The sequence below is a fragment of the Babylonia areolata genome, chromosome 18, assembly GCF_041734735.1.
Source record: "Babylonia areolata isolate BAREFJ2019XMU chromosome 18, ASM4173473v1, whole genome shotgun sequence".
Taxonomy (NCBI): Eukaryota; Metazoa; Mollusca; class Gastropoda; order Neogastropoda; family Buccinidae; genus Babylonia; species Babylonia areolata.
In genome coordinates, this window is record NC_134893.1 from 16566795 (window position 1) to 16579294 (window position 12500).

At 43.5% G+C, this 12500-nt stretch overlaps 1 protein-coding gene across 14 annotated transcripts in view; it reads right to left on the bottom strand.

The window, feature by feature from the left end:
- Window positions 1–12500, bottom strand: part of LOC143292529 (tensin-3-like) — a 433846-nt gene that overhangs the window by 18096 nt on the left and 403250 nt on the right. For 12 of the 14 annotated variants that reach the window (XM_076602904.1, XM_076602906.1, XM_076602903.1 and 9 more), the window contains 5 exons: window positions 11032–12500; window positions 8285–8484; window positions 4334–4517; window positions 2252–2302; window positions 1–98 (listed from right to left, as the gene is read on the bottom strand). The exon at window positions 1–98 is cut by the window's left edge and continues 124 nt beyond it; the exon at window positions 11032–12500 is cut by the window's right edge and continues 106 nt beyond it. In XM_076602904.1, the coding sequence (XP_076459019.1) occupies window positions 1–98; window positions 2252–2302; window positions 4334–4517; window positions 8285–8484; window positions 11032–12500 (2002 nt within the window). The remainder of the gene's footprint in view (window positions 99–2251; window positions 2303–4333; window positions 4518–8284; window positions 8485–11031) is intronic. The other 2 variants (XM_076602897.1, XM_076602898.1) reach the window with 2 other exon arrangements.

The following is a 12500-nucleotide window of genomic DNA, read 5'->3' on the forward strand; positions in this document are numbered from 1 at the left end:
CTCAAAGACTGGGGTCAGGGTGTCCGAGGACTCATAGCGTTGGATACGCACCTCGGGGATGTGCGGTTGGGAGGAAAAGACAGGATAGGCAGACCTCGCTAAACAAAAGCAAGCAGAACCAAAAAAAAAAAAAAAAAAAAAAAAAAGAAAAGAAAAGAAAAACAAACACCACAGGGCATGGGTTAAACACAGTACAGTCCACAAAAAAAGAAAAGGAAAAGCCATGCACCAGAAATCAAACAAAACCAAACCAGCATCCAAACCGAGTTATATTAAGTTAACTGATCCGAAACAAAACAAAAGAAACACAAACCAAAAATTCCAGGGGAAAGCAGTCTGTTTAGTTTAAACGTGTTTTCAAAGTATGGCTGATCCTCTTGTTTTTGTTTTTTTTACATCATTGTCTGTTCTTTTTTTTTTTTCTTTCTTGCCATTATTATCATTATTACTGAAATCAAAAATTCTGATACAATCACTGTCATAATTATAACAATCCTGAATACCATTATCATTATCATTATCATCAAAACTATATTTTTAATATGATCATTATTATTATGATTATGATTATCATTATTACTATTATCACCATCCTCATTACAACAGACATCATTTTCATTTATTATTATCATGCCTATCATTATTTAGTATAATCTAAATTCCTTTTTTTCAATCGTCCGTTTCGTAACTGTTGATTTTCCTGTATGTCACAGTCTACCATTCCCATGAAAATTTGTTTCTACAAGACAGTCTGGCTTTCATGTGTTAAGAAATTTCTAACTGATAACACTAATTCATTACACTGCAACTGTCATATCAAAATGCAATTCACCACTACATCTTGTTCATAATGAAAATCAGCCAGACTCTGAACAAAAATAATCATGTATTCCAAAAAACAAACAAGACCAATGCACACCCTGCACATTACACACTTTATCAAATTCAAGATTTCCAAAAAGCCAAATAACCACATTTACCACATCTTTATCCCATAAAATACAGATTTAAAGTCAAGATGAGTCTGGTCTACTTGAAAGAAAAGTATTTAAAGAAAATTCTGATAAATATTAATCAAGATATTGTGCTATCTGCTACCTTTCATCATCTTGTATTATAAACTGAAGCAATCACCAAAAATATGATGCACAAAGCCAGCTCCAAAACATACCTTTCTTTCACAATGCACAAATGCAAGATAATGCATGCAGGTCATACACACACAAATATACCATATACCTTACACTACAAGTTTATAGCCTATAAAAATAAATCTTTAAACAGAATATATATATATATATATATATATATATATATAATAAAAACTAGCTTTAAAAATCAAATTTAATATCAAACTATTAAACACTATAACAGAACAAAAAGCCATTTCAAAGACTTGGGTGCATCATATCAAAGGATATCTTATACAAACTGATATTTCAAAAACAACTGACATTTATAGACTTCAGAATATATTATATTATGGTAAAAACATGGGTATATATTTTTTTTCACAAATTGGATACCAAGAAAGTCTTTTAAAAGCATTTCATTTTATCAAATAAAGACACTTTCGAAAGATTATCACTTTATAAAGTTTCTATCAACCATTTTCTATCATGAAAGTCACATCTCTATTATTATTCTACTATCAATAAGCCACAGATCAAGGTTTTCCCTTATTTATTAGAATATTGTATTCATATCAGTTTTTTCAAGATACATGTCTGCAACTTATTCAAACACTGTATTATATTTGCTAGTCAAATGTTGTGTGCATCACAAAATGCAAAGAATTTGTACCAACCTTCGTTATTGATAATAATTCTGAAAGAAATCTTCACCTTCACACACCCACCACCACCAACAACCCTTTTGACTTGCATGCATGCACATTTGAGAACAAAACATTTGTTTACCTGGATCTAAAACCCAATGTAGTATAAGAAACATTAAAAGACTTTTTTTTTTTTTTTTTTTTTTAGTCTAAAAACAACAAAAAGACAAAACTAACCAAAGAAAAAATAAAGTGTCAAGAAAAGAAATGTGGCTTAGAAACGAGTTATCAAAATGGAAGCAACACACACACACACACACACACACACACACACACAGACACACACACACAGATGTTGAAAAAAACAAAAATAAAAGTGGAAAGGGGGGGGGGATAAAGAAAGGAAACAAAAGAGACAAGGGCAAGCATCCAGACACAAAGGGAGGCAAAGCGTCTCAGCCGCGCGATGTTTACCTGTACTGCGGTGATGCACGACCCGTGGCGAAACAGGGAAAGGTGGCGTCGCTGTGAAGGCACAGAGGGCGAACAACATGCCAGTTGTGTACGTCATGCAGTACTTACTTCACACCGCAACACACACACCACTCTCACAACATCTACCATCATCATCATCAACAACAACAACACCAATAATGAGGTATGTTAAACATCTAGGGATGAGGGGAGGTGACAGAGTTATAAACTACACTGGCAGATTCATTTAACAAAGATGAGCAAAAAATCATAAAGCCTGACTCTTATAATTCCTTTCTATGAAAGACATCTGTAACTGTGATAAAACGAATCAGCTGAATGGTGAAAAAAGTTCGCAATTTTAAGGTGTGTGAAAAAGTGAATCTGATTTTCTTTTCTTTAATACAAAAATTGTGCAAAGAACACTTAAAATATATACTGTCTTTTCTTTCCGTCAGTTTCAGCTTTTTGACACATGGTTTTTGTGAAAGGTTTCACTTATCCCCCTGCCCCCCTTCAAATAAATATGCTTCATTGTTAAACTTAACTAAAATATTTCAATCTCTTTGTTCTAGAATGTTGAATATTTAAAGCTTTTAATCCTGTAATACAAGTATATCCATGAATAATCTTATAATATCTCTCTTCCACACACACACACACACACACACACTTACACCACCACCTGTAACCAAATCATCTTTAAAAACAAAATGTAACAGATTAGTTAATAACTACAGCACTACAATCTACATAAAAACACCTTATCTATCATGCTGACAGTTAGCCTATTGTCATCTTTACCAAAATCATGCATGAAAATGAGTTGGATGGGAGCTTTGTGGATCAAACAATACTTCTATCTACACACACAAAATCATTAACTAACTTAATACGGTCATGATCAAGGAATGGGTGATAAGGAAGAAGAATGATGTACATGTTAATGAACACACATACAGAATGAACAGGACAAAGAAATGGGGAAACACAAAAGGAGCACAGGAAGACAAGGAAAGAAAATGACTGAGTATTTTGATCCAGCAAATCCCGCCTCAGGGGAGGAGGGCATGGGGGAGTTTTTCATAATGACACACCCTCTGAGAGATCACTAACTGTACTTGAACCTGTCTTTTCGGGAAGTACTTGCAATATATCAATCTTCACAAAGTTACGGTGAATCACAACAACTTTCCTCTTATCTCCACAGAATAAAACAAAGGTTATATCTGACCGTTATATAGGTAAAACTTAATCCAGCTGTCTAAGTCTTAAGTAACATTGTGACATTCTGATAACAATGGCAACATCATTCTGAAGCTCAAGCTTGCATGAAAAAAGCTGTGAGAGTCAATGTTTGGCATTCCAAAGATAGTCCGCCATGAGAGGTTCAACAATAAAATGGACATAGTTAAGAACCGAAGAAATAAGAGACATATTAATGATAAAGAGGAACCAACAGGAAACAGTCTTGAGAAGTAAAAAGAAAAGAGAAAGGTTTTACCCAACAATCCTGCAAAATTAAATATTTAAGCACAATGACAGCCAGAGACAGAGATCAAAGAGAGAAAGAGACACACACACTCACACACACACAGAGGTGGAAGTGGGGGGAGGCAAAAAAACAAATATGTACACATGATAAAAGTCCATATTTCCTGTTCCATCAGGTTCCAGGAACCAAATCAGGAACACGTTTCAAGAGCCAAGGATCCTAAAATCAGACTTACTCCAGGTGCTGAACCTGTCAAAAGACCTCAGGAAACCCCAAAATTGTATCATGTCCCAAGATTTAAAAAAAAAAAAAAAAAAAAAAAAAAAAAAAAAGAAGAAGAAAAATTCCATGAGGCACATCAGTCTTCATACACTTCCAGGAACCTGACAATTTCATAGCACCAAACCAAAACAGGTTCCAAAAAATCACACAATGGGATGGCTACAAGAATAAAACTAAAACACAGCCTGTAAATCTGAACCAGAACAGGTTCAAACAAACAAACAAACTACATCAGGTTTCAAGAACCAAGCTGAAAAAAGGTTCCAGGAACCCACCCTAAGACAGACAGAAACCTCCTGGCCTACCTGGTGAGGTGGGGAAGCTGGGGGTGGCGGCACGGTTGAGGGTGGAGGTGGAGTGGGTGGTCTCGGGCTCCAGGGTCTGCATGCCGGGTCCGATGGGGCGCAGGGTGATGCGGTCCTCCTCGACCACGCTGACCGGCTTGGGGGGCGGTCCCTCCTTCTGCGTCTGTGTCTTCTGCACCTGGCTCTACAGACAGCGTCACATGGGGGTTCATGTATGTACACTGCCTGCCTGTGTCTCCTTTATTGTGGACAAACCTGCTGACTGACAGCCTCTGATTGACTGCTATGAACAGGAATGATTTTGTATATTGCTGAAACAGCCTCTGATTTATTGTGATAAACGGGCAGCATCTGATTCACTGCTGAAAGCAGAAATGATTTGTGAACTGCTGATTGCCTGAGTTTCAAACAGCCTCTGATTCATTGCTATAAACAGGAATGATTTTGTATACTGCTGACTGCCTGAGTTTCAAACAGCCTATGATTCACTGTTATAAACAGAAATGATTCATACGCTTCTGATTGCCGGAGTTTCATGATTGTAAATAAAACCACGGACTGCTAATGATTCATTATTGCACACCTGTATGATTTATGAGACCTAAGCACCGTAAGTAACAACTACATCAGTAGCAGTTTATGAAGTATCATCTGCCTCGGTTCACCACTTTATCCAACTTAGTGATTGAAGAAGAAGAAGAAAAAAAAAATCACAGCTATATATAGTCTTCATAATTCTAATAGACAAGGCCTGAATTGGACTGCATGGTACCCATGGGACACCTGCATGGTGTCCACAAATTTCAACATGTTTGTGTTTTGACCACTGTCAATCTTTAACCTCTGTTACATGCTCACCCATGTGTGTGTGTGTTGTGTGTGTGTGTGTGTGTGTGTGTGTGCGCGCGCGCATGTGTGTGTGCGTGTGCGTGTGTGTGTGTGTGTAGTAGCAGTAGTAGTAGTAATAGCAGTAGTCATAGTAATAGTAGTAGAAGTGGTAGTAGAAGTTACTAGTAGTAGTAATAGTAGCATTCAATTTAACATCTTTCCATTTAAAGTGTCATATGTGTGCGTGTGTACATGAATTGTGTGTGTGTGTGTGTGTGTGTGTGTGTGTGTGTGTGTGTTTCTCTCTCTCTCTCTCTCTCTCTGTCTTGCCATCTCTCTTTTGCTCTCGCTCTTTTACAGTTACACACACACACACACACACACACACACACACACACACACACACACAAAACAAACAAACAAACAAAAAAAAAAACCCCACACACACACTGAGACAGAGAGACAGAGACAGAGACAAGGAGATAAAGAGAGGGAGATACACTATGAGAATGAAGGGCTAACAGTACAGCAGGGTAAAAGCTCATCTAACATGCATGCCATTCCCAATTACCACAAGCAATTTCCATTTCCAGAGGGCGACTATCACTACTTCACAAGACGAATCTTCAGGGTATACTGTTCAGAAACACCAACCCCCGAGACACCAGAAAAGGTACAACAGGAAAACATCTGACATGCAGGTCACCAACACTTGAGGGGAAAAAACGTATGGACATGGCAAAGTATGAAGTAAATCTATGTCTATCTTTGACAACATAGAAATGAATCTGTGTTCATCTTTGGCAAAAATATTTTTCAGTGTTCATTTTTGACAAATTATAGAAAAAAAAGTCTATGTTCATCTTTGGCAATGTACAGAAAGCTATCTTCATCTTTGGTAAAATATGAAATAAATCTGAGTTCATCTTTAGCAAAGTATAGAAAAAAAGTCTTAGTTCAACTTTGGCAAATTATGGAAATAAAACTATGTTTGTCCCTGGCAAAATATGAAATAAATCGGTTTTCATCTTTAGCAAAATATGAAGTCAATATGTGTTCATCTTCAATAAATATATATATCTGTGTTCATCTTTGGCAAAAAGAAAAAAAAAAAAAAAAAAAAAAAGAGAGAAAAAAAAAGAATAAAAATTCTGTTCATCTTTGGCAAAGTATTAAATATATCTATGTTTACTTGAGGCAAAATAGGAAATAAATCGGTGTTCATCTTAAGCAAAATACAAATCTGTGTTTTTCTTTGGCAAAATACCTACAAAAAAACTATGTTCATCTTTGGCAAAATATGAAAATAAATATACGTTCATTTTGACAAAACACCAAACTAAATCTATGCAAGATCTCTTTTCTGTTGGGAGGCAACAGCTCATGAAACTGCTTAGTTCGAAAATGTCACTGTTTGAAATTACAGTTTCTGATATTCCCACAAGCACCTATGTATGAAGGACTCTTGATTCAGTCTGTTCCATGCAGGCCAGTGGGCAAACATCAAGCTGAGAAAACCTCAATCTAAAGCTAAAAACACACCAGACACAAGTCATGAACAGCTGTAGAGGGTAGGGGATGGGGGAAAGGAGGCAGTGGGAGGGATTCATTCAATAAACAAGACCAAATACTTTATCTCTTTCATTTAACCCTGTTTCACACACACACACACACACACACACACACACACACCTCACTCACAGACACAGACAGAAATCATCTGCCTAATAACAAAATAAATTTGGTGACAGTGCATACTTGAAGTATTCCTAGTGTTGCCTTGTCTTGTATCTTCCATGTTTGTCCATTTAAAAAAAAAGTGACCAATAAAGAAAGCTTTTAAAAATCAACAACATAATAAATCAAACAGTATAATATCTTAAATAAATAATGATTTTTTTTGGGGTGGGTGGGTGGGGGGGGGGGGAGGGGGGATGGGGGGGGGGAGGGGGTTGTTTGAATACTGTATTTTTAAACAGTCACAAACAAGCATAAAACACGTAAATGGCAAGGTGCTATTTCAGCAGAGAAAGACTTCCAACAACTAATTTACACAAATACATGAATCATACTTACGTCAGTATTCCTACATACATACATGCTTACATGTATAAATGCATACATACATTCACCCCCAAACGCACCAAGCATTCTGTTAACAAAGAGGATGTTTAATGGATGGATAACAGATGTATATCAAGAATTGCTTCCCCTGAACATCTTGTATTTTCCCAATGTTTATTTTCAAACACCTGGATTCATCTGCAAATAGTTGTTCTGGCATTCATCTTTTCAAGATGCTGTTTGATGTATGCAATGTGCATAAAAAAAAAGAAAAGAAAAGAAATCTCAATACATAATTTTACATGTCCCCCCAATGTTCCTTTGGTTGCATTTCAGTTGTGAACTTAAAGCTAAACAATCCCATGTTTTATAAGTAGTTCTTAACCCCCCCCAAAAAAAAAACACACCAAAACAACAATAACAGATATATTTGGATATTGATGTGTTTCAGTATCCTTAAAAAAATTCCTATTTAAGATGCTTCATACATATACACCATCCTCTTTGTAAACAGAAGAAAAAGCAAGAAAAAAAAAGAAAGTCAGCAAGCTTAACAGTGCCCATGCAAACTTCCCTTTAATTTTTCAAATACCCTTTGATTTGATTAAAAAAAAAAAAAAAATTGCAAAACCTAAATAAAAGGTGAATTTGAATTGAAGAAGGAAAACACATCTTGGTTTGAACTCGCTTTAAAGCTACTCTTTCCAGCAAGACAAATGTCAGCTATGCACTGTGCGACATATACATAAACAATTTTTCGTTTTTTTGTTTTTGCACTTTATAAAAGTACTTTTTCTTCATATCCAGTGCACACATTAGTGTTTGCCGAAACAACGTTTGCAGTTTGAGTTGAGGGGGCACAGTTAAGCCTCTGAGCGACAGACCTCTACAGCAGCAACAACATACATAGATAGGGGCGCTGTCCCAGGCAGCAGAGAGGGAGGAGACACTGGCGCTGCGAGCGGGATCACTAGCAGGAGGGGGAGGAGGCATGCTGCTGGTGGAGAAGGGGGCCGCTGCAGCCCGACGCTCTGACTGCTGGCTGTTGATGCTACTCACAGACTGGTAGTGCTCCTGCCAGGACGAGGACTGCTGGAAGGACTGCTGCTGCTGCTGCTGCTGCTGCTGTGTGGTGGAGGTAGTGGAGGACAGGCGGTCCTCCAGCAGGGACTCCGTGGCGGCCTGCAGTGACTTGGTCAGCTCGTCCAGCCGGGTGTCATCGCTGCTGTCCGTCTTGTCGCGGCCTTGCTGCTTCTCACCTGCAGCAGCATAACCAAAGTGGAGTGGGTGTCCTTTAGTGGTAAGTGGAGTGTGGCCCTATAGTGGAGTGCTGGTCTTTAGTGGAGTGGTGGCCTGTTGTGGAGTGTGGCCTAGTGGAGTGGCCTAAAGTGGAGTGTGGTGGCCTGTAGTGGAGTGGTGGCCTAAAGTGGAGTGTGATGGCCTAGTGGAGTGGTGGCCTTGTAGAGCGGTGGCCTAAAGTGGAGTGTGGTGGCCTAGTGGAGTGGTGGCCTAAAGTGGAGTGGTGGCCTAAAGTGGAGTGTGGTGGCCTGTAGTGGAGTGGTGGCCTGAAGTGGAGTGTGGTGGCCTGTAGTGGAGTGGTGGCCTAAAGTGGAGTGTGGTGGCCTAGTGGAGTGGTGGCCTAAAGTGGAGTGTGGTGGCCTAGTGGAGTGGTGGCCTAAAGTGGAGTGTGGTGAGTGTGGTGGCCTAGTGGAGTGGTGGCCTAAAGTGGAGTGTGGTGGCCTTGTAGAGTGGTGGCCTAAAGTGGAGTGTAGTGGCCTAGTGGAGTGGTGGCCTAAAGTGGAGTGTGGTGGCCTGTAGTGGAGTGGTGGCTGAAAGTGGAGTGTGGTGGCCTAGTGGAGTGGTGGCCTAAAGTGGAGTGTGGTGGCCTAGTGGAGTGGTGGCCTAAAGTGGAGTGTAGTGGCCTAGTGGAGTGGTGGCCTAGTGGAGTGGTGGCCTAAAGTGGAGTGGTGGCCTAAAGTGGAGTGTGGTGGCCTGTAGTGGAGTGGTGGCCTAAAGTGGAGTGGTGGCCTAAAGTGGAGTGTAGTGGCCTGTAGTGGAGTGGTGGCCTAAAGTGAAGTGGTGGCCTAAAGTGGAGTGGTGGCCTAAAGTGAAGTGGTGGCCTAAAGTGGAGTGGTGGCCTGTTGTGGAGTGTGGTGGCCTGTAGTGGAGTGGTGGCCTAAAGTGGAGTGTGGTGGCCTAGTGGAGTGGTGGCCTAAAGTGGAGTGTGGTGGCCTAGTGGAGTGGTGGCCTAAAGTGGAGTGGTGGCCTTGTAGAGTGGTGGCCTAATGTGGAGTGTGGTGGCCTAGTGGAGTGGTGGCCTAAAGTGGAGTGGTGGCCTTGTAGAGTGGTGGCCTAATGTGGAGTGTGGTGGCCTAGTGGAGTGGTGGCCTAAAGTGGAGTGTGGTGGCCTAAAATGGAGTGTGGTGGCCTAGTGGAGTGGTGGCCTAAAGTGGAGTGTGGTGGTCTAGTGGAGTGGTGGCCTAAAGTAGAGTGTGGTGGCCTAGTGGAGTGGTGGCCTAAAGTGGAGTGGTGGCCTTGTAGAGTGGTGGCCTAAAGTGGAGTGTGGTGGCCTAAAGTGGAGTGTGGTGGCCTAGTGGAGTGGTGGCCTAAAGTGGAGTGTGGTGGCCTAAGTGGAGTGGTGGCCTAGTGGAGTGGTGGCCTAAGTGGAGTGTGGTGGCCTAAAGTGGAGTGGTGGCCTAGTGGAGTGGTGGCCTGAAAGTGGAGTGTGGTGGCCTAGTGGGGTGGTGGCCTAAAGTGGAGTGTGGTGGCCTAGTGGAGTGGTGGCCTAAAGTGGAGTGTGGTGGCCTTGTAGAGTGGTGGCCTAAAGTGGAGTGTGGTGGCCTAGTGGAGTGGTGGCCTAAAGTGGAGTGTAGTGGCCTAGTGGAGTGGTGGCCTTGTGGAATGGTGGCCTACAGTGGAGTGGTGGCCTATAATGGAGTAGTGGCATATAGTGGAGTAGTGTCCTGGTGGCCTAGTGGATTAGCAGCCCACAGTGGAGTGCTGGTCTTGTGGAGTGATGGCCTACTGGAGTGGTGGTCTGCAGTGGAGTAGTGTCCTAGTAGAGTGTTGGCCTACAGTGGAGTAGAGTCCTAGTGGCCTATAGTGGAGCAGTGCCCTAATGGAGTTGTGTCCTATAGTGTAGTGGCCTTGTGGAGTAGTGGCCTATAGTGGAGTAGAGTCCTAATGGCCTACAGTGGAGTAGTGTTCTAGTGAAGTGGTGGCCTAGCAATAATGTTATCTGCCTAGGATGCAGGAGAATCTTAGCATCCAATCCCACACTTTCCAGTTTTCCTTCTCCTCTACCTCCTCAACCTTCAGTGGTGGCCTGGATGCTAATCATTCGGATGAGATGATAAACTGAGTTGCTGTGTGTAGCATTCCACTTTGCACACATAAATGAACCCATGGCAAAAAAAAGGGTTGTCCCTGGCAACATTCTGCAAAAAAATCAACTGTGATAGGAAACCAAATACACCTGCAGAAAAAAGGGGGGAAATATGGGTGGTGCATTGTAGCAATCTGCTCTCCTTCAGGAGAGCAGCCAGAATTAAAAAAAAAAAAAAAAAAAAAAGTTGTGACAAAGAGTAATGCAATAGAAAGCTGTCGTTGATAACAAAAGAAAAAATGATGGATGCTTTTCACATATTTTAATGATAGCCAAATTCTTTCTATACAAATGTTGAATCAACAATGTAACACCACCACTGCACATATTAAAAAAAAAAAGATCTCCAACAGGCATATGAAGTCAGCAAGTATGTTTTTTTGAAATAACTATGCACCATAACAAATATAAATCTACCCACCTCCCACACGATGCACGAAGACCTCGGTGATGTAGTTGTGCTGGGTCTGCTGGGGTGGTGGCGGCTGTGGCTGTGGGGGTGGAGGGAGAGGGGCCTGGACGGGGGGTGCGGCCATCGCTTGCTGCAGCTGAGGCTGCATGACTGGGTCATCCCGCACCTCCTTGTGGATGGTGCGGTAGGTGGTGTAGGTGGTGGTGGCCGTGGGCCCCGTGGGCAGGATGGGGGAGCGTGCTCCGGGCGGGGAGAGGGGCGGGGTGGAGGAGGCGGCACGGCGGGGGGGTGCGGCCACCTGGCCCATGTGGTCCCGGTCCAGCAGGGTCTCTGAGTACTGCCGCTCCAGGGGCCGGCTGGCCGGTGGCGACGTCTGCCACAGGTTGGTGCTGCTGCTGCTGTGCGACCTTGACCTCATGTAGTCCTTGCTGCTGGAGCGGGCGGGGGGCTGCACAGGCATGGAGACGGGGGGCACCGAGCGCTGCAGGGTGGGGGATGGGGGGGGCTTGTTGCTGGACCGGTCTCCGTAGTGACTCTCCATGTACTGCTGCTGGGACTGGGAGTAGGTGCTGAAGTGGCCAGAGTCCCCGCCAAAGCCGCGTGGGGGTGGGGCATAGTTGGCCGGCAGGGTGGACGCCGACAGGGGGCCATTCTGCAGAGGGGGCTGGCGGTACGAGTCCATCATCGCCCTCTCGTCTGCCTCGCTGCTGTCCTTCTGTGTGTGGTAGCGGTGCTGGGCAAATTTCAGCTCGCTCACCAGCTGCTTCTCCTGCTCCGTCCTGCCGCTGGCGTCACGCCCGTCCCTCTTCTGCCGCAGCTTCTGTTGCTGCTGGTGCAGCCAGTTGGCTTGCTCACTGTCCAGGGTGTTGTAGTGCTGGCTCTCTGACACGTTGTAGCGGTTTTCATAGTCGGCTCGGTACGGCAATGTTTGGGTGTGTGCTGGCGGGCTCTGCCGAACGTTGGTGACGTGCTCGCGTCGGTTCATGTCACGCTCCAGCGACTGAAATCGGCGTGACTGATCCACCTGGCTGGAGGTGGTGGAGGTGTAGGCAAAGGCCCCCTCCTCCGACCCCCGAGGCTTCTCCAGGTCTGGAGGCTCTCCGGCGATGGTGTAGTGCTGCCTCTCCTCACCCACCCCCGGCACCTTGTAGGTCACCTCCGCTCTCTGGATCAGCACCTTGTCGGCGGGGCTCCTGCCTCCCCCATGACTGTCTGTGTTGGAGAAGGTGTGGTAGGTGTGGGTGGTGGTGGTCACCGTCTTGGCACTTTTCATCATGTTTTGCTGTGGGCTGGACGGACTGTGCGGACTCCTGGGGCTGGTGACGACCACCTGATCGCTGAGCAAGTCACTGAGCAGCTCATCCAGTTGGGAGCGCTCCTCCTGTGGGGGGACGGACGCCTTCTGCCGCGGCACCGAGTTGTAGCTGTAGTGATCGTCGACTGGGGTAACACCAGTGCGTGCCACTGAGCTGGTGGTG